The sequence below is a fragment of the Bubalus kerabau genome, chromosome 7 (assembly GCF_029407905.1).
Source record: "Bubalus kerabau isolate K-KA32 ecotype Philippines breed swamp buffalo chromosome 7, PCC_UOA_SB_1v2, whole genome shotgun sequence".
NCBI lineage: Eukaryota > Metazoa > Chordata > Mammalia > Artiodactyla > Bovidae > Bubalus > Bubalus kerabau.
Genome location: NC_073630.1, coordinates 88,795,376 through 88,822,595, shown reverse-complemented (window position 1 = coordinate 88,822,595; position 27,220 = coordinate 88,795,376). Strand labels below are relative to the sequence as shown.

General features: G+C 36.5%; 1 protein-coding gene across 1 annotated transcript; it reads left to right on the top strand.

Moving 5' to 3' along the window:
- The first annotated feature begins 7,524 nt into the window (after window positions 1–7,524).
- LOC129657100 (UDP-glucuronosyltransferase 2B17-like) lies at window positions 7,525–26,683 on the top strand. The gene is made up of 7 exons (XM_055587412.1): window positions 7,525–7,561; window positions 8,336–8,830; window positions 9,766–9,931; window positions 21,695–21,782; window positions 23,796–23,883; window positions 26,083–26,302; window positions 26,404–26,683. The coding sequence occupies exons 1-7, from the start codon at window positions 7,525–7,527 to the stop codon at window positions 26,681–26,683; spliced, it is 1,374 nt and encodes a 457-aa protein (XP_055443387.1).
- The last annotated feature ends 537 nt before the right edge of the window (window positions 26,684–27,220 follow it).

The window sequence follows — 27,220 nt, the reverse complement described above, 5'->3', positions numbered from 1 at the left end:
TGGAGTTGCAAAGAGTCTGACATGACTGAGCGACTGATCTGATCTGATTTGATTTGCTTTACAATGTTGTTAGTTTCTGCTCTACCATGTCATGAATCAACTATATTTATACATATATCCCCTCCCTTGTGAGTCTTCATCCCATCCCCTGACTCCACCACTCTAGATCCCATCTCTCTAAAATCACCAAGTTTAGCTCCCTGTGTTTAGAGCAGTTTTCTGCCCCTATCTAGTTTACACATGGTAGTGTATATATGGGCTTCCCTGTTGACACAGTCGTAAAGAATCTGCCTGCCAATGCAGGAGATGCAGATTCGATCTCTAGATTGGGAAGACCCCTGGAGTAGCAAATGACAACCCATTCCAGTATTCTTGCCTGGAAAATCCCATGGACAGAGGAGCTTGGTGGGCTACAGTCCATGGAGTCTCAAAGATGGGCATGTTGAGTGACTGAGCACACATGTGCCGTGTAAACATGTCAGTGCTACTCTCTGAACTTACTCCCTTTCTTCTTCCCCATCTGTATATCTGTTCTCTATGTCTGCATCTCTATTCCTTCCCTGTAGGTAGCTTCATCAGGACCATTTTTCTAGACTCCATAAATAAGCATTAATATATGATGTTTTTACAACTCTATAACTAGTTATCTGTCAGGCAGAAAGACTTGCGTATGGTCATCATTATATTCTGAATACTTAAATGGCTGTCACTGAACAAACCTACAGCATACGTATGCATGAGTGATATGGTCACTGGAGTAAAAAGGTAGATTATAGGAAATATTGTTGAGTGCTCTCCATGTCACATTACTAGATAAAGAACAAGTTCTAGGAATTACACAGTCTAAGAATGACACTCTCCTTTGGGAATAAAATTATATATATGCAAATTTATATAACCACAGAGGAAATGATCTTAAAGAATATATCGAATTTCCAATGATGGGAATTTAAATTTTATTCTCTAAATTTCATTTTTTGACATTCACAATTATATTTTCATTTATTAATTATGCAACTTTAAATTAATTCATGATATTAAGTTCTAAGATTTTAATATCATGCTATCAGTGTATTAGTTTCATTCAAGACTTGAAATGACTAGAAATTTGGGATAATATCAACATCAAATTAGGGGCTGTTTTTGGACACCTATTTTATGTTTTAAGTATTATAAATAGATATATTACTACACTGTATTTACAATTTCAATAGTTGTAAAATCTTAACTCACAAAAATGTCATTATTGTGGTTTAAGGATCAATATTTAAATGAAATTTTCAATAGCTTAGGGACTTCTGCTGGCGTACATCTATACTTAGATTTGTAGTGTTTTTGAGACATAACTACAAGTACTATGACAGCTCCCTTTGAGTAATTTCCTCTCTGTTGAAATTTAGTTAAGTCTGGTTGCTCTCTCACAAATGTTTCAGCTTAACTTCCATGGCTCAGTTATAAAATACAACACATTCTGTCTCCATTTTTCTTTCTGTCCCTGTCTTTATGTCTATGTCTGTTTATCTTTATCTTTCTTTCTCAACTCTCCATCTCTCTACTCACCATACCCAAAGTTTCCATTAAAATGACCATTTGGTAGAGAGAGACACAGATATGCCTAAGAAGTCATAGTAATTCCAGGCTTCCACCAGTTTGACTCTTCCCCAATAAATCACCTGGTATGTCCTTCAGATGATTACAACCCATCATCACAAGACTGTAACCATCTGAGACACCATGTAAAAGAATCACCTAGCCAAGCCCAGCCAACACCTACAACTATGAGAGATAAAATGATTATTGTTGTTCTAAGCCAGTATATTTAAGGGCAAATTATATGCACTAATACATAACAGGAACAATAATTACATTTTTGTCATAATATTACAATTAAAATTTAACAGTCAATGTTACATTTTGAAAATAACTGTACCCCAGAAAGGGGAACCACCATACCATAATGATTTAGAGGTTGCACTTGGAACAGAGATAGCCAAAATTTAAGTCCCTGCAAAACTACTATAGAGTTATGTGGGGTTCGGTTCAGTTCAGTTCAGTTCAGTCGCTTAGTCATGTCCGACTCTTTGCGACCCCATGAATTGCAGCACGCCAGGCCTCCCTGTCCATCACAAACTACTGGAGTTCACTCAGACTCACATCAGTCGAGCCAGTGATGCCATCCAGCCATCTCATCCTCTGTCATCCCCTTCTCCTCCTGCCCCCAATCCATCCCAGCATCAGAGTCTTTTCCAATGAGTCAACTCTTTGCATGAGGTGGCCAAAGTACTGGAGTTTCATATGTGGGGTTTGGCAAGTTAATCAATGACATTATTTCAGCTGTTCAGTGAGATACAGATTAGGTAGTGATGTTAACTGAGCCTCCCAGTTGGCGCAGTGGTAAAGAATCCACCTGCCTGTGCAGGAGATGCGGGTTCTATCCCTCAGTCAGGAAGATCCCCAGGAGAAGGAAATGGCAACCCACTCTATTTCCTTGCCTGGAAAATTTCATGGACAGAAGAGCCTTGTGGACTACAATCAATGGGGTCCCATAGAGTTGGACACAACAGCGCTATGCACACAATTGGTATTAACTACCTCAAGAAGTTGATGAAAGACTGAATGTGCTAACATCGTTAAGCAGTAAAAATAATTGCTGTATAGAGTGAAATGCAATTTGCATTAACTGTTACCATGTAAATGCATCAGAAAATTGCCACAATAATTTTAGCCTTCACATTTACTCGATGTATTTTTAAATATAACATGTTTCAAATGTAAATGAAAATAACATTTCTTATTAAAGATGTAGGAATTAAATTTATGGTACAGGATTCGATTAAGATGGTGGAGTAGGAGGACAGTGAGATCACCACCTCCCCATAAACATATCAAAAATATATCTTCATGTGCAACAGTTCACACAGGAAACTAATTGGAAACTGGAAAAACTCTTTAACAACTAATGATATAATAAAGATTACCATGTAACTGGGTAAAATGGATAAAAACATAGGTTTGGGTCTTTTGCTCCTTGGAACAGATCTGAAAGGAAGAGAAGGTTTACAGAGATAGACCCTCACCCTGGGGATTAAGTAAGTGGAGCCATAGAGTGTACATCCCAGTCCTGAGGTCTTATGTGGAGGAGACAAGCCCTTTTGGCTGGTGAGACAGATAGAAGGGCTAGAGAAGCTTAGAATCTGTTCTCAAAGAGTGCACATGTGCTGGCTTGCCAACAAACAGGGTAGGGAAGCTTTGTGCTGATAGTTGCTGCCTCACTGCACTCCCAATCCAAGCTGGTATATGTCAATTATAAAGATATATGCACCTAACATCAGAGATCAAAATACACAAAGCAAAAGATACTGAAGGAGAAGAGACTTCCCACGTGTCTAGCGGTTAGCAATCTGACTGCCAGTGCAGAGGACACTGGTTCAAACCCTGGTCAGGGAAGATCCTACATGCCACAGAGCAATTAAGCCCATGCTCTCGAACTACTGACCCTGCACTCTAGAGTCTGCAAGGTGCACTACTGAAGCCCAAGCACCCCAGAGGTCATGCTCTGCAACAAGAGAGGTTACCATAATGAGAAGGCTGCACACCACAACCAGAGAGTAGCCTCTGCTCACTGCAACTAGAGAAAGACCCAGTGCAGCCAAAAGGAAATAAATTGATAAATTTTGGGCTTCTCTAGTGGCTCAGATGGTAAAGAATCTGCCTGCAGTGCAGGAGACTTGGGTTTGATCCCTGGGTTCATAAGATCCCCTGGAGAAGGGAATGGCTACCCACTCCTGTATTCTTGCCCAGAGAATTCCATGGTCAGAGGAGCCTGGAGAACTAGTCCATGGGGTTGCAAAGAGTCAGACATGACTGAGTAACTAACACACATACGTACACACAAGAGAATGCAAACCATAACAAAAATTTACAGCTGTGATTTCTTAGAAATGTCACCAATAGTTTCCTTGCTTTTGTATTTGTTTTTCTGATTTCTATTTCATTTATTTTACTCTGATATTTAATATTTCCTTCCTTATACTAACGTATTCTCTTTTTTCTAACTCCTCATATTTCAGGTTAGGCTATTTGAGATATTTTTCTTACAGATATTTGTTATTATTTTTTCCCTTTTTATTTCTTCTTTGACTCATTCATTGTTCAAGGGGGCACTGTTTAATTTACACTTGAATTTTCCAGTTTTCCTTCTTTTTTTTTGATTTCTAGTTTCACATCATTCATAATTTCCATTATTTTCTTATTCATTCTCTGCCTGGATGATTTCTCTGTTGTTGAAAGTGGGATATTGAAGTCTCTTATTATTATTGCATTGTTATTTTTCCCTTCAGATCTGTGACATTTTTTTACTATATTCAGGTACTTCTATACTTGGTGCATATATTAACAGTAGTTACACACTTCATAAAATTGACCCTTTTACCATTACATAATGGCCTTCTTTGTCTCATGTTAGAGTTCTTGACTTAAAGCCTATTTAGTCTGATACAAGTTACCCCCACTTTCTTTTGCTTTCCCTTTCCCTTTGCATGGAATATCTTTATGCATAATTTCATTTTTAGTCTATGAGTATCCTTAAAACCTAAGTGAGTCTCTTATAAGAAGCATTATAGTCAGATCTTGATTTGTCTTTTTCTTTTGACTTATTCAGTCACTCAATATCTTTTGATTGAACAATTTAGTCTACTTATATTAAAATAATTATTAACATATGTCATCATTTTGTGAATTGATTTCAGATTCTTTGTAATTTCTTTTCTATCTCCCTTGCTGTTTTACTTTGTAAATTGATGTTTTGGGAGTAGTATACTTTTATTCTTTTATGACTTGTGTAGTTACTATGTTTCTGCTTTGTTATTACCAAGAAGCTTTCATAATGTGTCTTACAGTAAAACATTCTAATATAAACTAAAATCTTAACATCTATTTCATGAAACAATTCTACATATTAACTGGCACCCTCCACATTTTATGTTATTAATGTCTCACTTAAAATATTTTTGTATTGTGCATTCATTAATAAAATATTGTAGATACAGATATTTTTAATACATTTTTGTTTTTAATCTATATGATAGAGTTTATCATTGCAGTATTAGAGCATTCTATGTTGCACTATATGTTTACTTTTACTAGTAAGTTTTATGTTGTCATATGTTTTCATGGTACTAATTAATGTCTTTTTGTTTCAGCTTGAAGAACCTCATTTAGCATTTCTTCTAAGGCAGGTCTACTGGCAATGAATTCCTTCAGCTTTTGTTTGTCTGGGGAAGTCTTTGTCATTTCTGAAGGACGACTTGGTGAACAAGGGATTCTTGGTTGATGGTATTCTCTTTGAGTACTTTAAGTACAACATACACTTCCTTCTGGCCTAAAAGGTTCTACAGAGAAATCTACTGATGATTTCATCAGTATTCCCTTGTATATGATGAGTCTTTTCTTTTCTTGATGCTTCCCAAATTCTATATTTTCTGAATTCTGAGTGCCTGGTTATAATGCTTTTCAATGAAGAGCTCTTTGGATTGAATCTGTTTGGGGATATTTGGACTTCATGTACTTAGATGTCCTCAGCTTTCCACAGATTGGGAAATTTCATCCATTAACTATTTAAATTAATTTTCTGTCTGCTCTTCTCCCTCTTCTCCTTCTGGGATTCCTATAATGTGAATACTCTTTCCTTGATAGTATCCCACAGTTCACACAGGTTTACTTTATTCTTTTTCATTATACTTACTTTTTTTCCCCATCTCTGGATAATATCAAGAGATCTGTCCCCAAATTTGAGTATTCTCCCTTCTATTAATTCTTGGTGACTCTACTGTTGAAAATCTTCATTGGATTTTAATTTATTGCAATAATTTAAGAGTTAAAGTTAAAGATAGCAGTTGTATTCTTAAATTCACTGTATTCGTCAGCTCTATAATTTCTGTTTATTTGTTTTTATAAGCCCTTTCTCATTTTTAAACTTTTTATTTGTTCATGCATTGTTTCTCCTGATTTCATTGAATTGTCTATGTCCTATAAAATGTCACATATCTTCCTTAAAACAATTGCTTTGACTTATTTTCTGGTAACTTGTAGATCTATATTTCTTTGGGGTCTATTAGTAGCAGTTTGTCACTTTGGTAATGTTAATTTTCCTTGTTTTTCCACTTTTCTGATTGCTTCTGATGATGTCTCTGTATTAGAGGTAACTGTCACCTTCTCCAGTCTTTTTCAACTCACTTTGTTGGGGAAAGATTTTCACCTTAAGTTGGCTGTGAGGGTGCTAGGTGAGTAGGATGTAATATCTTTGTTCTCGGGAGTGCATGACTGCATAATTTCTCTGCATCTCCATCAGCATAGATCAACATCTGTGCAGACTGCATGGGTCTTCTGTGACCAAAGCTAGAGTGTTCTCACAGGTAGTGGTAGTGTTGCTGCTGCTGCTAAGTCACTTCAGTCGTGTCCGATTCTGTGTGACCCCATAGACAGCAGCCTACCAGGCTCCCCTGTCCCTGGGATTCTCCAGTCAAGAACACTGGAGTGGGTTGCCATTTCTTTCTCCAATGCATGAAAGCAAAAAGTGAAAGTGAAGTCTCTCAGTCGTGTGCAACTCTTAGCTCCCCATGCACTGCAGCCTTCCAGGCCCCCAGTCTATGGGATTTTCCAGGCAAGAGTACTGGAGTAGGGTGCCATTGCCTTCTCCAGTGTTGGCTAGGGCCATTGAGGTACTTGGCAATAAAGGCTTCTGAGGTCCTACTGATTTCTTTGGCCAATGGAAGTTAGTTGTAACTGAGGAGATTTATATTGGCACTCAGAAAGGAAGGGGAGCCAAAGACCTTAGGTCAGGCTCACATGGAACAATTATATCGCTTTGTCCCTGAGGTACAACTGTACTGGGGGGGGGGGGCAGCTGTACCAGTCTCGAAGGTACAAGCATATATAATTCTCCCATGGAACTGGGGTCTATGTTTGTTGTTTGCTTCAGCAACACTGGGAGTAGGGAGAATGCAGCAGTGGTGCAAGCCCTGATATGATGGAATTCCACAGTAGCTTAGGCCCAGGAGTGCAGTGTCATATAGCAGTACAGCCTTGGAATGATGAGTCAAACTTCCAACTCTGGCCTCAGGAGAAGTCACAGAGTAGTAGCACCATGGTCCCAGTGATGGCCTGTTAAAGCCACATGTCAGGACCCACGAGGTGGACTGCAGAGCAGCAGTGGTGTGTTCCCAGTTGTGGTGGGGCAAAGCACTGACTTAGCACAGTGAGGTAAAGTGTAGGAGCACTGTGGCCCAAACAATGCTAAAGTGAAGCTGAGATTTAGGACCCAGGAGTAAGTTGTAGAACAGCAGCAGCTCAGACTAAGTAATAACCAGTCAAAACTACAACTAGGAATACAGAGTCAGGTTCAAGCAATAGCAGCATGGCTTTTGTTATAAGACCAAGAACTAAGGTAGAAGCTGGGGGCAGAGCACGCAGCAGCAGCTCTCATCCCATACATGTCAGGGCACTGTGGTCACAATCAAGGAAAGTATGGGGGTGTATGGAGGTGACAAGGCCCCAAGACCAGGTATCCCCACAGTGACTTGTCAAAATACAAGGAGGACACAGTAGCAAGGACTCTGGGCAGCTCTGTCAGCTGGAATCAGTCCTGGTAAAGACTGTAAGTTCTCAGTAGCAAAGACTGCAAATGTCTATGATGGTGAGACTTGCCAGAGTTCTATTCTCCTTTTCTCCATGGGATGAAATCCCTTTGAGAGAATCCTTGCTGGTGTCAAGCTACTCTGAAATGGAAGAGACGGTGATCTAGTTAAAAACCTTTCCCATGCTTTGCTACATGGCCATCCTCAGTTTTTGCATTCTGCAAAGGTTTCTGCTCCATTTTTGTTGTAGTCCAGAACTTACTCAGTGTAATTTAAATTGGTTTCTACTTGTTCATTTATTGTTTTTGTGGGGGGTACAGGTATTTGGAACTCCTGACCTTCCAACTTATGGATGTCATCTTATCTACTTCAGTGTCAAGGAGACTGCAGACACAAGATCCACTCACATGCTATTGTTATTACAGTAGTCTATACATTTCTCTCTTACATGTTAATAACATAATTGACTTGCATGTGCAAGATCATTGACTTTTATATCAGTGATAATACTGACAAAACAATATTAAACACTTTATTATCATGAAATGTTCTACACTTTGCCCTTTCAATTAATTTCCATAGGTGCTGACTACTCAAAAAATTTAGTTATTTGAAGTGTAGGAGTTACATTTTAACTTCCTGATTGATTTCTCCTTGGATATAAGCATGAACAATACCAAAAGGATAGAGTACTTTCTAAGTACTGCATATAAGCATAACGTCTATAAAATGGCTCTCACTTCTGTTGCTACTACAGCTGACTTGCTATTTTAGCTCTGGGAGTTGTGGAAAGGTGCTTGTGTGGCCAGTGGAATTTAGTCATTGGATGAATATGAAGGCAGTTCTGGATGAACTAGTCATGAGAGGTCATGAGGTGACTGTTCTAATATCTTCAGCTTCCACTATTACTGATGCCAACAAACCATCTGCTTTTAAGTTTGAGATTTTCCCTGTATCTTTAACTAAAGATGATTTTGAGAATGCTGTCAAGAATTTGATTGAGAAATGGACATATATGGCAAAAAATTCATTTTGGACAAATGTTTCATCATTGGGAGAATTGAAAAGCTTACTTTTTGAATTTTCTGGAATGCTTATGAAAATCTGTAAAGAAGTTGTTTCAAAAAAGAAACTTATGACAAAACTACAGGAATCAGGGTTTGATGTCCTTCTTGCAGAAGCTGCTGGACCCTGTGGTGAGCTGCTGACTGAGATACTTAGAATACCTTTAGTGTACAGTCTCCGTTTTTCACCTGGCTATTTGTTTGAAAAATATAGTGGAAAACTTTCATTCCCACCATCCTATGTGCCTGTTATATTTTCAGCATTAAGTGATCACATGACATTCATGGAAAGGGTCAAAAATATGATATATGTACTTTATTTTGACCTCTGGTTCCAAACATTTGATGAGAAGACATGGAATGAGTTTTACAGTGAAGTACTGGGTAAGTCATCTTTTTGATTGGTAGCATGAAGTCCTAATTTTCCAAGTGCTTTGGAAGGTGACCACATAAAGATAAAGCCACAGGATTTGTCTCTTACAAGGAAATGAGGGAATGAAAATATAAAATGACCCATCAATTCCATAAATATTATGGAAACACTTAAATCATAGGGTAACGTAGAACCTTGTGGCCCATTACTAGTACAGGACACTCCAGGAAATTGTAAACCACAAATTGAGGCACTTAGGCTATCTCCCAACAATTATATAAGTAACTAATGAAACTTCATCTTTCAACCTTAAAACGTCACTGGAAACCTCATAAAATATCTTGATAAATGAAGACAAGTAGATTAAGGGATTACAAACACATTTGTAGTGCAAGTATCTAGGTAGCATTTAGAAATTGTTTTTACTTGTGTAGCTCATTTTCCATAATATATATTATATTATTCAATGTATGCATACATTTCCAGATCATATTTCATTATATCATATCATATTATATGTACACACACACACACATATATATATATATTTGCTTTATCAAAGAACATACACTTTCAAATATCTTTCCCTATATTATTCCAAATTCCTATCCCCATATTACCTAATATATTCACATGGTAATATTCTCATTTGATCTAATATTTGCTGTTATTTTGTTTTTGCTTTTCCTTTAAGGAAGACCCACTACATTATTAGAGACAGTTGGAAAAGCTGATATGTGGCTTATTCGAAGCCACTGGGATTTTGAATTTCCTCACCCAGTGCTTCCAAATTTTGAATTTGTTGGAGGCCTCCACTGCAAACCTGCCAAACCCCTGCCTCAGGTCACCTACTCTTTTTTGTTGTGCTTTGTTAACTTTGCATTTTCAATAAGAATAATCTTACAAAATTCTAGAATTTTGATTACAGTGAATCATATATGGGAAGCTGGATAAAGTGACCTTCCAGTTAGAAACTGATATATTTCCATACCAACACAAGTACTTGAATTTCATTATCATTGCAAAATAAAGTGGGATACCTGGGAGACTTTGAGACTATGTCAGTAAAACTAAGGCCTTGATAATTAAGTACATAATAGAGAATCATATAGTCATTAAAGAATTAAATAAAAAGGGACAAGCATAGTCTAGAAATAAGTGCTAAAATCCAGAGGAATGGTGTGGGCACAGTTTCTGCCACCTGACACTCTACCTAGAAAGACAGAATGAGAACAAATAATAAAATGTGCTACTATAAGGAAAGACCAAAATGCCAAAGAAGCATCCAGCAGGAATCATAGAAAATATCTTGTCAGTCAGTTCAGTCGCTCAGTTGTGTCCAACTCTTAGCGACCCCATGAACCGCAGTGCACCAGGCCTCCCTGTCCATCACCAACTCCTGGAGTCCACCCAAATCCATGTCCATTGAGTTGAGGATCCCATCCAACCATCTTATCCTCCATCATCCCTTTCTCCTCCTGCCCTCAATCTTTCCCAGCATCAGGGTCTTTTCCAATGAGTCAGCTCTTTGCATCAGGTGGCCAAAGTATTGGAGTTTCAGCTTCAACATCATTCCTTCCAATAAAAACCCAGAACTGATCTCCTTTAGAATGGACTGGTTGGATCTCCTTGAAGTCCAAGGGACTCTCAAGAGTCTTCTCCAAAACCACAGTTCAAAAGCATCAATTCTTTGGTGCTCAGCTTTCTTTATAGTCCAACTCTCACATCCATACATGACTACTGGAAAAACCATTGCCTTGAATAGATAGACCTTTGTTGGCGAAGTAATGTCTCTGCTTTTTAATATGCTGTCGAGGTTGGTCATAACCTTCTGCCCAAGGAGTAAGCGTCTTTTAATTTCATGGCTGTAATCACCATCTTCAGTGATTTTGGCACCCAGAAAAATAAAGTCAGCCAGTGTTTCCCTATCTCTTTGCCATGAAGTGATGGGACCAGATGCCACCATCTAAGTTTTCTGAATGTTGAGCTTTAAGCCAACTTTTTCACTCTCCTCTTTCACTTTCATCAAGAGACTCTTTAGTTCTTCTTCACTTTCTGCCATAAGGGTGGTGTCATCTGCATATCTGAGGTTATTAATATTTCTCCTGGAAATATCTTGGAGGCATTGATAATTAAGGTTAAATCTAAAGGATGCTCAGGAATAATTGAAGGTAAGGAATATCAACATTTTAGGAATCAGCAAACTAAAATGGATGGGACTGGGTGAATTTAACTCAGATGACCATTATATCTACTTATTTGGGCAAGAACCCCTTAGAAGAAATGGAGTAGTCATCATAGTCAACAAAAGAGTCCAAAATGCAATACTTGGATACAATCTCATTAGACAGAATGATCTCTGTTCATTTCCAAGAATGATCTCTGTTCATTTCCATCGACCTCTGATTGATCTCTGTTCAATCTCTGATATTCCAACCATTCAATATCACAGTAATCCAAGTCTATGCCCCAACCAGTAAGGCTGAAGAAGCTGAAGTTGAACGGTTCTATAAAGACCTACAAGACCTTCTAAAACTAACATTCAAAAAAGATATCCTTTTCATTATAGGGGACTGGAATGCTAAAGTAGGAAATACATTGGGTCGCAAAGAGTTGGGCATGACTGAGTGACTGAACTCTACTTAACTGAACTGAACTGAAGGTAGAGGAAGATACAAAAGAAAAGCATAGGAATGTCAGTTCCCAAGAAGTCCAAGTTCAGTCTAAACAGGAAGAGGCTGAGTAAAGAGGCAGAAAATGCTGGAGAGTTAGGTTGCAGACACATAATTATAAGGAGTTTGGCACATCTACTAGGACATAAGGGAGAAAATTAAAAGGGTGAAGAAAAGGGAGAGATGATCACATTAAAAAAAACAATCACAGGATATAGTCACAGGGTTGGATTGTAAAGGGGCAATAGTGGAAAGGGACACCATTTAGTAAGTTGTTGCAAGATATAGGCAGTGATGGAAAACTAGACAAAAATGTTCATAGAGATATAACCACACTAATTTATAATAATAACACCAACCTCATATTGTCCTTGAGGGAAAAAATGTGTTAATACATGTGAAATATCTAAAATGTCACTGGCCCATACTCAGTGATCCAGAAGAAATATTAATTATTTTAATTATTTTTATTTTGTTACTATAACATACTGTCAATAATCCAATGTGTGCCAGCCACATAGATCTAATTTCTAATTGAAATTGAGATGATATTCCTAATCATCAAGATTATATTATTCAGCAAACTGTCAGAGAATAGATATCTCATGGAATCTTTTAAAAGAAAATTTTAAAAGTTCACTTAATTAAAAGGTATAAACATAATTCAATAAATTCAACAAAATTTACTTTACATAAAGTTTAATTGACATTTAAACTTTTTTTAATATTAAGAATTTAAAGGTTTTGGCAATCAGACAAGCAAGATGTAAAAATTTTTTGTTAAGTATTGAGGCTCCTTACCAGGGCTCTAGATAAAATGAAAAATCTTCTTCAACAATATAAATGTACACCTTAGTAATCTGCAGCTAAATCCAACCCTTACTTGCTTTCACATCAGCATTTAAACCTTTCTTCATTTGAAATCCCAGCGGTTTACATCTTACAGCATAAAAGAGATAACTCCATCTATCATAATAGAACAGATGTTAGAAAACATCTAACTACACTAATCCTCTTGTTGTTCAATTGCTCATTCATGTCTGACTCTTTGCTACCCCATGGACTGCAGCACACCAAGCTTCCCTGTCCTTTGCCATCTCCTGGCGGTTTCCTCAAACTCATGTCATTGAATAGGTGATGCCATCCAATCATCTCATCCTCTGTCGTCCTCTTCTACTCATGCCCTCAGTCTTTCCCAGCATCAGGGTCTTTTCTAATGAGTTGGCTCTTCATATCAGGTAACCAAAGTACTGGAGTTTCAGCTTCAGCATCAGTCCTTCCAAAGAATATTCAGGGTTGATTGACTTCAGGATTGACTGGAAATGACTCCTTGCAGTCCAAGGGACTCTCATGAGTTTTATCCAGAACCCTTTAGAAAACCTCAGTAAAAGTTCCCTTAAGGAATGCAGGTCTCAACATCATAGATGCTTAACAGAATGTACCCAGAGAAAATTTACCCTGCATATATAAGAACCATAAATAATGCACAGATTTTTTTTTTAAAAAAGGGGGGCCCACAATTTCTACCAATTGAATCTAAAACCATCTGTAGTTTCAAAATATAAGGAATTCTATTTATAGGGTAATATTCCTTATGAAAGAAAGCAAGAATCTAGTCTTAAATTGACTTAAGACATAAATAGAAAGCAAGTAATCTTTAGCCAACTGTTTTGTGGTCTCTTTTAAAAAATTAATTAAATGTTATTCATACCGGGTATTCGTTGCTGCACCGACTTTCTCTAGTTGCAGCGAGGTGGCTTGCAGGCTGTAGATTTGCAAGGTCAGTAGTTGTGGTGCTCGTGTTTAGTTGCCCCTGGGGATGCCCTGAGGCATGTGAGATCTTTCCAAACCAGGGATCAAACACACATTCCCTGCACTGCCAGGAGGGTTCTTAGACACTGGGCCAACCAAGGAGGTCCTGTGAACCCTTAATAGATCGTTTTTGTTTACTCTTTATTGGTGGCAAAATGAAATTGATATCTTTTTCAAGGGTAAAATTCAATATCTGTTTTTTTTTTTTCTCTCTCTGTTTTTTAAACTGACTCCAATTTTATTGGAAAGGGACTCAGCCATGCACATACATGTCTCCATTTTCCCAAAAACTCCCTTCCCATCTAGGCTGCCCCTTAATATTGAGCAGAGTTTCCTATGTTATCATTTAGGTCCTTGCTGGTTATCCATTTTAGATATAGCAGCATGTAATATCTGTTTTAATTGCAAATTGCTTGGATTACCTATAGTAACCTTCCCAGAGTCCAAAGGCTGAGATAAGATAGTGAAAGCTCTGTGCTATCTAACCCTGTTTTTGAAATTTCCATTTTTTCATTTCAGGAAAGTGATAATGTTAGTAAGAGGGGAGGTTAGGAGAGGAGGAAGAAAAATGAAGGGAAACATGAATAGTAGTATAATCATGATAAATTAGCAATATTTGCTATTATTATCAAGCTGAAGAAACAAGATTTAATTCCAACTAATGACTGTGAGGACTTAATTGCATAAGGAAAGTGTTTATTCACACTACTAACTTTTCCAGTAATTATTGGATTCTAGAAAATTTCTGCATTTTTTAAAGAATTAGGATATTTGACAAAATGCATCAAGTCGTAAAAATGCTTATAGATTTTGGGTTCATTACATTCCCATTGCCAGTGTAAAAGCATTCACTTTTCTTCACATTCTCATTAACACTTTTCTCTTCTTGGTGTAGACTTTCTAACTTTGATTTGCATTTCTTTGATAATTAGTGATATTGATAACTGGTGGCTATTTGGACGTCTTTTTGAAAAATGTCTGTTTTGTTTATCTGCCTATTCTTTAATTGATTTTTTTGTTGCTACTGAGTTTTGTGAGTGCTATATATATTTTGGACCTTAGTTCCTCACTCAGTATGTAATTGTGAAATTTTTCTCCCATTCTGTAGTTTGTGTTTTCATTTTGTTGATTGTTTCTTTTGTTGTGAAGAAGCTTTTAAGTTTGATGTAGTCCCACTTGTTGATTTTTTTTTAATGTCATATTCAAAAACAATCACTTTCAAGACTACTGTTAAGAAGATCATCTCTACATTTTCTTTAAAAGTATTATGGTATCTGGTGTTATGCTTAAGTCTTTGATAAATCTGAAGTAATATTTTGAGGGTGTGAGGTAGGGGTATCATTTCATTTTTTTGCCTATGTTTATTCAGGTTTTTCAGAAGTAAAAGAAGTGATTATTTTTTCCCTATTGGGTATCTTGGCTCCTTTGTTGAATTTTAGTTCACTATATATGCAGGGATTTTTTCTAGACCCTGTATTATGCTTCACGGGTATGTTTGCATTTATAGGCCAGTACCATATTGCTTTAAATGATATCACCTTTTACTTTAGCAAAGTAGATGGGCTTCCCTTGTGGGTCAGCTGGTGAAGAATATGCCTTCAATGCTAGAGACCCGGGTTCAATCCCTGGGTTGGGAAGATCCTTTAGAGAAGGAAATGGCAAGCCACTCCAGTATTCTTTCCTGGAAAATCCCATGGATGAAAGAACCTGGCGGGCTATAGTCCATGTGGTCACAATAGTCGGACATGACTGAGCGACTTCAATTTTGTACTATAATTTGAAATTTGGAGGTGTGATGCCTTTGGCTTTGGGTAGCATGGATATTTTAACAATATTAATATCCTGATCCATGAACATAGGATGTCTTTCCATTTATTTATGTTTTCTTCTATTTCTTTCAACAAAGTCTTGGAGTTATCACTGTAAAGATCTTTCACTTTACTGGTTACATTTCTAGTTATTTTCTTATTTTTGGTCCTATTGTACATGGGGTAGCTTTTCCATTAATAGTACATACAAATGTAACTGATTTCTCTATATTGATTTTATATCATGCAACTTTACTGAATTGCTGATTAGCTCAGTTTTGTGGTTAAATCTATTTTTTCTGTGCTAAAATCTATGCCATCTGCAAAAAAACTGACAATTTTACTTCTTTCTTTCTGTTTGCATGCATGTGTGCTCAAGTACACAGTTGTGTCTGACTTTGAAACCCTCTGAACTATAGGCCACCCCCCCCCCAACCCAAACCAGCCTCCTCTGTCCGTGAAATTTTCCAGGCTACAGTACTGGTATGCGTTGCCATTTCCACTTCCAGGGAATCTTCCTGACCCAGGGATTGAACCTGCATTTTGTACATCTACTGCATTGGCAGGAAGATTCTTTACCACTGAGAAGCCCTCCTTTCTGATTAAGAATCCTTTTATTCTTTGTGTTGCCTAGTTATTTTAACTAGGATTTCTAGTACAGTGTTGAATCAATGTAAGAGTGGCATCCTTTTCTTGTTCCTGGTCTTGCACAAAAAGCTTTCAAGTTTTCACTATTGAGGATAATGTTAGCTTTGCTGCTGCTGCTAAGTCGCTTCAGTCGTGCCGGACTCCGTGCGACCCCATAGACGGCAGCCCACCAGGCTCCCCCATCCCTGGGATTCTGCAGGCAAGAACACTGGAGTGGGTTGCCATTTCCCTCTCCAATGCATAAAAGTGGAAAAATAAAGTGAAGTCACTCAGTTGTGTCCGACTCCTAGCGACCCCATGGACTGCAGCCCAGCAGGCCGCTCTGTCCATGGGATTTTCCAGGCAAGAGTACTGGAGTGGGTTGCCATTGTCTTCTCTGATGTTAGCTTTGGGTGTGTGTGTGTGTGTGTGTGTGTGTGTGTGTGTGTGTGTGTGTATATATATATATATATTTATTTATTTATTTATTTATAGCCTTTATTGCATTGAGGTATGTTCCCTCTATACCTAAAAAATGAGGGTTTCTATCATGAAAGAATGCTGAATCTTTTCAAATGCTTTTTTTTTGTACATCTGTTAAAATGACCAAGTTATTTTATATTTCATTCTATTATTGCAATGTATTACAAGTATTTTGGGGTATATTGGACCATATTACATCCCAGAGAAATATTCCATTGGTGATGGTATATAATCTTTTAAATGTATTCTTTAATTCAGTTTGCTGATATTTTAGTGATAATCTTTGCATATACATTCAGTCTGGATATTCGCCTGTAGTTTTTTTCTTGTAATGTGCTTATCTATTTGGTATCAGGGTAATGCTGGCCTTGTAGAATGAGTTTGAAAAGGTTCCCTCCAACCCCTTAATTTTGTGGAAGACTTTTCTGAAGGACTAACATTAATTTTCTTTAAATATTCATATAATTTATCAGTGAATGCATCTGGTTCTGAGCTTTGTGTGCTAGGAGATTTTTGATTTATGATTCAATATCTTTACTCATTGTGACAGTTCAGATTTTCTATTTCTTCCTGATTCAGTCTTGGTTATTTAGATTGTGTGTTTCTAGGAAGCTGTCTATTCTTTTCCAATGTATAATTTGTTATCATGTAATTCATCATAGTAGTTTGTTATGAGCCTACATATTTTTGTCATATCAGTTGTAATGTCTCCTATTTCATTTTCATGTTTTGAATCCTTTTTCCTTGGTAAATACAGTCAGATGTTGTCAGTTTTATTTATCTTTTTGAAAAAACAGAAAAAACAATGTATGATATCACTTGGACCCAGAATCTAAAAATGCCAAACTTGTAAAAACAGAAGTAATATAAAGATTACCAAGGACTAAAGGACAAGAGAATAGGAGAGATATTTAAGGGTACAAGTTTGCATCTTGTAATAAATAAGTCCTAGAGACATAAACTACAGAACAGTGAATATACACAACAGTATAATATTATAATCATCATATTTTCCAAGGGACTATATCTTAATAATACTCACCACAAAAAGTAATGATAATTACTAGACAAAATAGAGTTTCAATAAATAATAAAATGGAAATCACATTATAAAATATAAATTATCAAATCAAGTTATAGATCTGAAATTATATAATATTTTCTGTTTAAGATATATTTCAATTTCTTATAAAAACATGTGAATTTGAAACTAAGGAATTCCTGGATAGAGAGTTTAGTAAATATATTCTTATTTTAATTTTCTATGCTTTTGCATTTTTTTTTTTGCAATAAGACTATATTATTTTCATAAAAATTATCAGGGAATGAGACTGGCCAGTACATATCAGTAATTAATTTGTGAAAAGAGAATATATTATAATAATAACAAACAGATGCATTTTTCAGAGTATAGATGAAGCACCATTGGGTAGCAAGTCATTGAGACAAAACATTGAAGACAAGTAACTTTAAATCCTGCTATATGTCACTAGAATGCATACATTACTTGGATGCACTATGTGAGACATAAGAAAGTTTAGTGACCTTATCACTGTGACTGATATCATTAGGGTGAAATTAAATTCTGAAAAATGTGCTAAACAATATGTAGTCTGCAATATTAAAGTCTGAACATTTTTTTATTTCTTTTTTCTGTTAAAAATAGTTTTGAAAAAAAATTTATGCCAAAAATTAGGATCAGAAAGTATATATTCTATGATAGAGGAGTTCAGTCATTATCTCAAGAGAGAAAATAATAGTGAATTTAAAACAGAAGAAAGAAATAAGAAAAGGTGAGTGCATGGATTATATCAAATATCCAGGAAAATTTTGCTCATTTATATTTTTTGTAATACAGTATATTGAGAAATGTGGAATTTCTCTGTTAATAGTAGAATAAAATGCAACAATTTTCAAAAATGAAGTGGAGTCAAGAATCACAAGACAAAATAATTCAGAAACAGTTGCAGGAAAATACGGATTCACTAGGAGCTGGCATGCTGCAGTCCATGGGGTCACAGAGTCGGACATGACTGAGTGACTGAACTGAACTTCTGAGGAGCTTTATTTAGTTTGAAGTGAACTTAAAATGTGACCACACCTCTACTGCAGAAGGCCAAAGGGTATTTCTCCCACTGTGCTCCTGGGGGGACTGAGGTGATGATGTTAGGTTCCCTCACAGTTGTTACATACATAGCATGTTCTACTGTGACATCAATTATACAATATTAGTTCATGACAAAGGATGTCATATATAAACAAACCAAGTAATATGGTAACTCAAAAATGTAACTGCTCCAGCATTGCTGTTGTTGTTCAATTGCTAAATCGTGTCTGACTTTGCTATTCAAGCATATCTCTGGGTTATATATAAGATTCATAGGACGGTTTCATAGAACTTTCAAACTATAAGCCAGACTCTTCAATAGCAGTAATTAGTAATTTAGCGAGACAGAGTTGAGGAAATTATGACAAAGTTTCATGTAAGAAAATGAGAGAATGACAGACATAAATTTGAATCATGGATTTTTCTTAGTGCTCACAGTAAGGAAAATGAAATCATAATGAATAAACTAAAATTTAAAATAATTCTTCAGAAAATCTGTCTGAAATAAATAAATGATTTAGTAAATCTATAGTAATAAAGAATTAGAGGTGAAATGAACCCTGCACTGTAAATTTCCAAGAATCTATTAGTAATTAATAGCATAACTGATGAAGAGTCTCTCTATAATATTGTTTCACAGAATCTCCTTGTCACCACTGTGTATTGGCTCTATCTCATTTCCCGCTTATACACAAACACGTTTATACAAATACACATAATAGAAGAAATTGATCTCATCTCATCCATTTCCTTCCCAAGGACTTCAGGGATGTCATCTGTTAAAAAAGACAGCTATTACTAAAAACAGTAGGGGCTTCTGTGGTGGCTCAGATGGCAAAGGACCTGCCTGCAATGGGGGAGACCCAGGTTTGATCCCTGGGTAGGAAAGATCCCCTGGAGAAGTACACGACAAACCACTCTGGCGTTCTTGCCTGGAGAACTCCATGGACAGAGGAGCCTGGTGGGCTACAGTCCATGGGGTCACAAAGAGTTAAACAGGCCTGAGCAACTAACACTTTCACCTTCAGAAACAGTATGGCGTTTCCTCAAAATTTTCTAAAATGAATTTTTGGTGTTTAATATTGAGTACCACAACTGACCAAAGTCAAAGATGTGAAGTTAGCATGTTCCAGAATCAAGAGGGCAGGAAGGAAATCACTTTATATACTAACTATATAGTATGTGGTAAGAATAATACACACTTCCTAATTTAAACCTGTCAATACAGGTTACTCTTTCTATTCAGTTGCTAAATTGTGTTTGACTCTTTGCCACCCCACGGACTGCAGCATGCCAGGCTTCCCTGTCCTTCACTATCTCCTGGAGCTTGCTCAAATTCATGTTTATTGAGTCAATGATGTTAACCAACCAGCTCATCCTCTGTCATTCCTTCCCCCCACCCTCAATCTTTCCCGGCATCAGGGTCGTTTCCATTGAATCAACTCTTCACATCAGCTGGCCAAAGTATTGGCCCAAGCATCAGTCCTTCCAAAGAATATTCAGGATTGATATCCTTTAGGATTGACTGGTTTGATCTCCTTGCCATCCAGGAAACACTCAACAGTCTTCTCCAGCACCACAGTTTGAAAGAATCGGTTCTTTGGTGCTCAGCCTTCTTGATAATGCAACTCTCTCATCAATACATGACTACTGGAGAAACCATAATTTGAGTGTATGGACCTTTGTTAGCAAAGTGATGTCTTGGCTTTTGAATATGCTAAGTTGGTCACAGCTTTCCTTCCAAGCATCTTTTAATTTCATAGCTACAGTCACCATTCACAGTGATTTTGGAGCCCCCCAAAATAAAGTCTCTCACTGTTTCCATTGTTTCCCCATCTCTTTGCCATGAAGTGATGGGACCAAATACCCTGATCTTAGTTTTCTGAATGTTGCGTTTTAAGCCAGTGTTTTCCCTCTCCTCTTTCACTCTCAAGAGGCTCTTTAGCTCCTTTTCACTTTCTGTAATTAGGGTGGTGTCATCTGCATATCTGAGGTTGTTAATATTTCTCCCAATATCAAAAGCTTATGACTCATCCAGCTTATGTTTCATCCAGCCTGTCATTTTGCATGGTATACTCTGTCTATTACTTAAATAAGCTGAGTGACTAGATACAGTCTTGAGTTAGTCTTTTCCCAATTTTAAACCAGTTAGTTGTTCCATGTCCAGTTCTAACTGTTGCTTCTTGTCCTGCATACAGGTTTCTCAGGATGCAGGTAAGGCAGTATACCCATCTCTTTAAGAATTTTCCACAGTATGTTGTCATCCACACAGTCAAAGGCTTTAGCATGGTCAATAAAGCAGAAGTAGATGTTTCACTGGAATTCCCTTCTTTTCCTATGATCCAACAGATGTTGGCAATTTGATCTCTGGTTCCTCTGCCTTTTCTAATCCAGCCTGTACACCTGGGAGTTCTCATTTCATGTGCTGTTGAAGCCTAGCGCCGATACATATGATTTGGCAACTCCTCTTCTGGTTATATATTGAAAATAATTGAAATGAAGATCCCAATGAGATGTTTTCACACCATATTCATGAAATCACTATTTATAAGAGCCAAGAGGTGAAGCAACTGAATGTCCATAAACAAATAAATAAAATGTTGTAGATACAAAAAGATGGAGTATTACTTAGTCTTTAAAGGAAAATTTGAACACATGTCACAACATGAATGAATCTTATGCTAAGTTAATTAAACCAGAGGTGAAAAGACAGACTGTACAATTCAACTTGAAAAAAGTATCTAGACTAATCTGTGCAAATATAGAGTAGAGTAGTGGTTGCCAGGGACTGAGGAAAGATGAAAATGGAGTTTCTTAATGGGTACAGATTTCCATCTTTGCCAGATGAAAAAGTTCTGGAGATTGGTGCACAATGTGAATATAATTAACATTATCGAACCATACACATAGGAATGATTAAGATGGTAAAATTTTATGTTGTGTTCATTTTACCATGATATTAAAAAAAAAAAGTGACTAATGATTTCTAGACTATATCTGATTTTGTCTCTTTAGTTGTTTTTTTTTTTTTTTTTCTTTTTTGGCAAACTTTTCAATACTGTTTGCTATGCTGTTGTTTCTCACGATGAGTGATGAGTAAATTCTTTTTCACAGGAAATGGAAGATGATCAGTAACATAACAGAAGAAAAAGTCAATGTAATTGCATCAGCTCTTGCCCAGATTCCACAAAAAATACGTAAAGTAAATTAACAGTGGATGAGTACTTAAGGAAACTATTAAATTCTGTAAAAAGCCTGATTACAGATATATTATGCAAGAAGGACAAACTATTAAGATATCTCCAAATTATCTGATTATATATATAAAAAACAAAATATATATGGTAGATGGTAGAACAGTACATAGAATGTCTTCAACTGACATTAAATTTGGATTAACACTGTAATCACAAAGAAAAATATTTAAGAGATGCAGCGTGAATTTTGGTATTGTAATGGTAGTGTGCACAGGAAAAGAAATCACTAAATTCTGTCTTGTTATTTGCCCATTTTCCCGAAGGACTCCTGAAGACACGACACACAGATGTTCTCAGGAGTTGAATTTTCATGGTATATGTAGCCTCTCAATAATATTAAGCAATACTGATAAAAGTTTGAAGTGATTCTTGCAGTTTGTACTTGCCAGGAATTCCTGGTCCCTTTTACATTCCCTAAGTTTTGGAACAGATCTAATCAGTTTGCTTTCTAGGCTGCTACTCAGAGAAAGGTTGGCTTCTCTTAATTGTTTATGCTAATTTTCTGTGAAAAAGTAAGTTACTTTACATTCACAGAGCAAATAAAAGTTAAACACTAATAAATTATAATCTATTATGAGAATAGCTTGGAATTACAAAACTGGTCCTTACTTTGCTGCGTATAATACCTAGAGACCGTATTAATCAATGCTGTCGGTGCTTTCTGCTTCATTGTTGAAGCATTCAGGGTCAGTTGAATAACTTTAGTGACACAGTTTTGAAACTTTTTCAACAGCCTTGTTGTCCCTTACAAATTACCAACCGACTCTTTTTTTCTAAAGGTAAAACATTTCCAAGCCTAGTATAATAATAGTGGTAATAATCTGGTGGTGGTGGTTTAGTCAATTTCGTGTCCGACTCTTATGATCCCATGGACTGTAGCCCACCTTGCTTCTGTCCATGGGATACTCCAGGTGGGATTATTGGAGTCAGTTGCCATTTCTTTCTCCAATAATCTGGATTCATGTAAAAAAAAAAAAAAATTGCAGTTGTCATTCTTTTTGGAAGTAGTGTTTAACAATTTGTAATATGAATGAAGTTATATTTTCTAGACAGCCCTAGTTAACTTATTATTAATAAACTATAAATAAGCAGAGCATTTCTCTTAGTTTGCAGATTGCGTGCATTTTCTTCTTTGCAATCAAAAATTGTAAAATTCTAATAAAATAAATTGTATTAACATTTGGATATAAATAAGCACTTCTATAACAGTTAAAAAGAAATTGGTGAATAAATTTGAAAATGAGATTTAGAATACAAACTAAAACAAAAATATGTGGTTTATTAGTAATTTGCCATAGTCTTTCTGCACTAGATCATCTAAAAATTTCTTTTTTTTTTTTTACAAGTTCATGGAATGCTTTATTTAAAGTTTACTTCAAAAATGTTATTTCATTTTCTGACATAGAGTCTAAATTATGAGATATTCTGAGGACCAGCTGAATAACTGAAAATACAAAAGTATAGCAAAACTTAGATTTTCTGCAATAGTTCAGATTTCAAATTTTCATACATTCTATTAACAAATATTCTTGAATTTTATATTTCTTTTATGTAATGTTATTATCTTAAATAAAAAGAATTTTTTAATTGTACACAAAATATATTTTTAGTTATTTGTAAGTATTTTTTAAAGCAAATCATAAACTGAGAAAAATTTTATTGGATCATGTGTTCTACAGTTTCAGGTGAGTAGACAAGACAGAAGTTAGAAAACCTATTTGTCTATGTCATCATATGTGACATGATTGCATTCCATCTCAGATTGAACCTAAAAATGAGCACATCAAATGTAGGTATTGATATTAAGTAGTATATTAGCAGTTATTATCAATTAAGGCCTTACGCTCAGATTTATTTATCTGTTATACAGAGGCATTTAAATTTTATTTGCTTAAAATTTTAACATTATGACTTTGAAGTTTAATTCATGGAATAAGGTATTTCCTTTACCTTAACAGGTTCTATGGAGATATGATGGCAAGAAACCAGATACCCTAGGGCCCAATACTCGTCTGTATAAGTGGATCCCCCAAAACGACCTTCTTGGTAAGACTTGGCCGAAAAATATTGAAAACATGAGCAGGTAAGCAGAGTGATACTACTTCAATAGGAAACAAACATCCAACATTTCTTTGAGTTTAAGAAAACTTTATTCCTTCATTGCTATTTCCAACCCCAGAGGTGGGGGGGAAAAGGAGAAAATTTAACAGCATTGTATTATACATGGTCACATCCTTCACATCCAGAAGCAAGATATGTTTACTTTGGCTATAATTACTTTTCACTGTGAAATTTTAAGTAACTCTGTGCACTGTTCTGTCTCTGAATTCCCTCCTTACACCTATCTTTTCCACTCCTTCAGTTCAGTTCAGTTTAGTTACTCAGTCATGTCCGACACTTTGCGACCCCATGAACCACAGCATGCGAGACCTCCCTGTCCATCACCAACTCCCGGAGTTTACCCAAACTCATGTCCATTGAGTAGGTGATGCCATCCAACCATCCCATCCTCTGTGGTCCCCTTCTCCTCCTGCCCTCTATCTTTCCCAGCATCAGAATCTTTTCCAATAAGTCAGCTCCTCACATCAGGCAGCAAAAGTATGGGAGTCTCGGCCTCAACATCAGCCCTTCCAATGAATATTCAGGACTGATCTCCTTTAGGATGGACTGGTTGGATCTCCTTGTAGTCCAAGGGACACTCAAGAGTCTTCTCCAGTACCACAGTTCAAAAACATCAGTTCTTCAGCACTCAGCTTTCTTTATAGTCCAACTCTTACATCCATACATGACCACTGGAAAAACCATAGCCTTGACTAGATGGACCTTTGTTGACAAAGTAATGTCTCTGCTTTTTAACATGCTACCTAGGTTGGTCATAACTTTCCTTCCACGGAGTAAGCGTCTTTTAATTTCATGGCTGCAATCACCATCTGCAGTGATTTTGGAGCCCAGAAAAATAAAGTCTGACACTGTTTCCACTGTTTCCCCATCTATTTCCCATGAAGTGATGGGACCAGATGTGATGATCTTACTTTCCTGAATGTTGAGCTTTAAGCCATCTTTTTCACTCTCCTCGTTCACTTTCATCAAGAGGCTCTTTAATTCTTCTTCACTTTCTGCCATAAGGGTGGTGTCATCTGCATATATGAGGTATTTGGTATTTCTCTCGGCAATCTTAATTCCAACTTGTGCTTCATCCAGCCCAGTGTTTCTCATGATGTACTCTACATATAAGTTAAATAAGCAGGGTGACAATATACAGCCTTGATGTACTCCTTTTCCTATTTGGAACCAGTCTGTTGTTCCATATCCAGTTTTAAATGTTCCTTCCTGACCTGCATACAGGTTTCTCAAGAGGCAGGTCAGGTGGTCTGATATTCCCATCTCTTTCATAATTTTCCACAGTTTATTGTGATCCACACTGTCCAAGGCTATGGCATAGTCAATAAAGCAGAAATAGATGTTTTTCTGGAACTCTCTTGCTTTTTCGATGATCCAGCAGATGTTGGCAATTTGATCTCTGGTTCCTCTGCCTTTTCTAAAACCAGCTTAATCATCTGGAAGTTCATGGTTCACGTATTGCTGAAGCCTGGCTTGGAGAATTTTGAGCACTCCTTAGGGATATTTTAAATGATACTTGGAGCACATGTATACCTGTGGCGGATTCGTTTTGATGTTTGGCAAAACTAACACAGTGTTTCAGGTTTAAAAATAAAATAAAATTAAAAAAAAAAAAGAGTTCCTCTTTTTATTACCTGTGGCATTCCATTTTCTATCAGAAAACATCCATATCTTTTACATCAAGCGATCACACATTTCAAGATAAATTGCAGCTTTTCCTTCCTCTGGTTCCACTGCCACTCCCATTTACCCTTCTTGTTTCCTTGATACACTTCCTATCAGACTAAATGGTTTCATTATTGTTTTAGAGATTATATTTCTGACATGCCCTCCCTGTTTTTGTTTCAAAAATGTTTTCTTTTACCCAGAATTCCCTTTCAGGTTTTTCACCTACCAATCTCGGATTCATTTGTGAAGTTCAAGTGACATCTCTCTTTATGAAGTCTTCACTTACCTCTCCAGCAGACTTAGGGATTTCTTATTCTGAGTTCTGAAGCAATTTAAATACAGTTTCATATGTTATCTAAAAGACACTGCTTATTTCAGTTGCTTTATAATGTTCATTTCTCATTTTATTTTTAAGACTTTTAATTAATAATTTTACTGAAATTCACTCAATTCTAGGTCACCCAAAAACCAAAGCCTTTATAACTCATGGTGGAACCAATGGCATTTATGAGGCTATCTACCATGGGATCCCTATGGTGGGCCTTCCTTTGTTTGCTGATCAACCTGATAACATTGTGGGAGTGAAGGCCAAGGGAGCAGCTGTCAGAGTGGACTTGGAAACAATGTCATCAAGAGATCTGCTCAACGCATTGAAGGAAGTCATTAACAATCCTTCGTGAGTATATTTGTTTCACTACATTTGGTGGTAACAAATACAACAATTGCCCCACAAGCTAGCTCATTTTATAAATTGATGTTTCTTTGCTTTTCCTTTAGCTACAAAGAGAAGGCTATGTGGTTATCCACCATTCAACGCAATCAGCCTATAAAGCCCCTGGACCGAGCAGTCTTCTGGATTGAGTTTGTCATGCGCCACAAAGGAGCCAAGCACCTGCGGCCAGCAGCCCACAACCTCACCTGGTTCCAGTACCACTCTCTGGACGTGATCGGGTTCCTGCTGGCCTGTGTGGCAACTGTTGTATTTGTCACCACAAAATGCTTTCTCTTTTGTTACCGCAAGTTTGCTAAAACAGGAAAGAAGCAAAAAAGGGAGTAGCTGAAGGCGTTATGCCCCTAGATGGAACTCCTCCAGTTTATTCCAGCACAAAAGAGTTATGATGAGCTTCCCCTGTGACAAAACAACAATTCACAATTTAGCATCAAAATTGTTTTCAAGAGATTTTATACCTGTTTACAAATTAGAAATAAGTCATGCCAAGAATAAAACTGGTGAAATCCTCAGTGAGAATAAAGCTATAGGGTATATATTGAAATTTATCATTTTAATTCAAAAATTATACTGAAATCTTTGAATTTAACTGTTTCACAGGTTGTGCATAGCTACAAGAAAACAATAAGTCTATTCATAGTAACCATATTATTTTGTAGATATTCAGAATTTTTACTCTATTTTGGTGTAGAATTCTATAGTTTTATCTTGCTATAGAAGCTATTCAATAATTGGAATTGTATCAAAAGATGCTCCTCTTTGTTTCATGTTTGAGTCCAGTAACACTTTGTTTTTACTATCCATCCAGCCTCAGCATCACTTTTTACCTAAAGCCATGGAAAGTCATTTGCCTTCATCCATTTT

What these genes read in the sequence shown, in the direction of transcription:
- LOC129657100 (XM_055587412.1), top strand. Translation starts at nt 7,525, where the DNA reads ATGGGGGTGTATGGAGGTGACAAGGCCCCAAGACCAG. An exon ending in CAGGTCACCTACTCTTTTTT is followed by an intron (nt 9,932 to 21,694) that starts GTTGTGCTTTGT and finishes TCTTTTTCACAG; the next exon opens with GAAATGGAAGATGATCAGTA. An exon ending in GAAGTCATTAACAATCCTTC is followed by an intron (nt 26,303 to 26,403) that starts GTGAGTATATTT and finishes CTTTTCCTTTAG; the next exon opens with CTACAAAGAGAAGGCTATGT.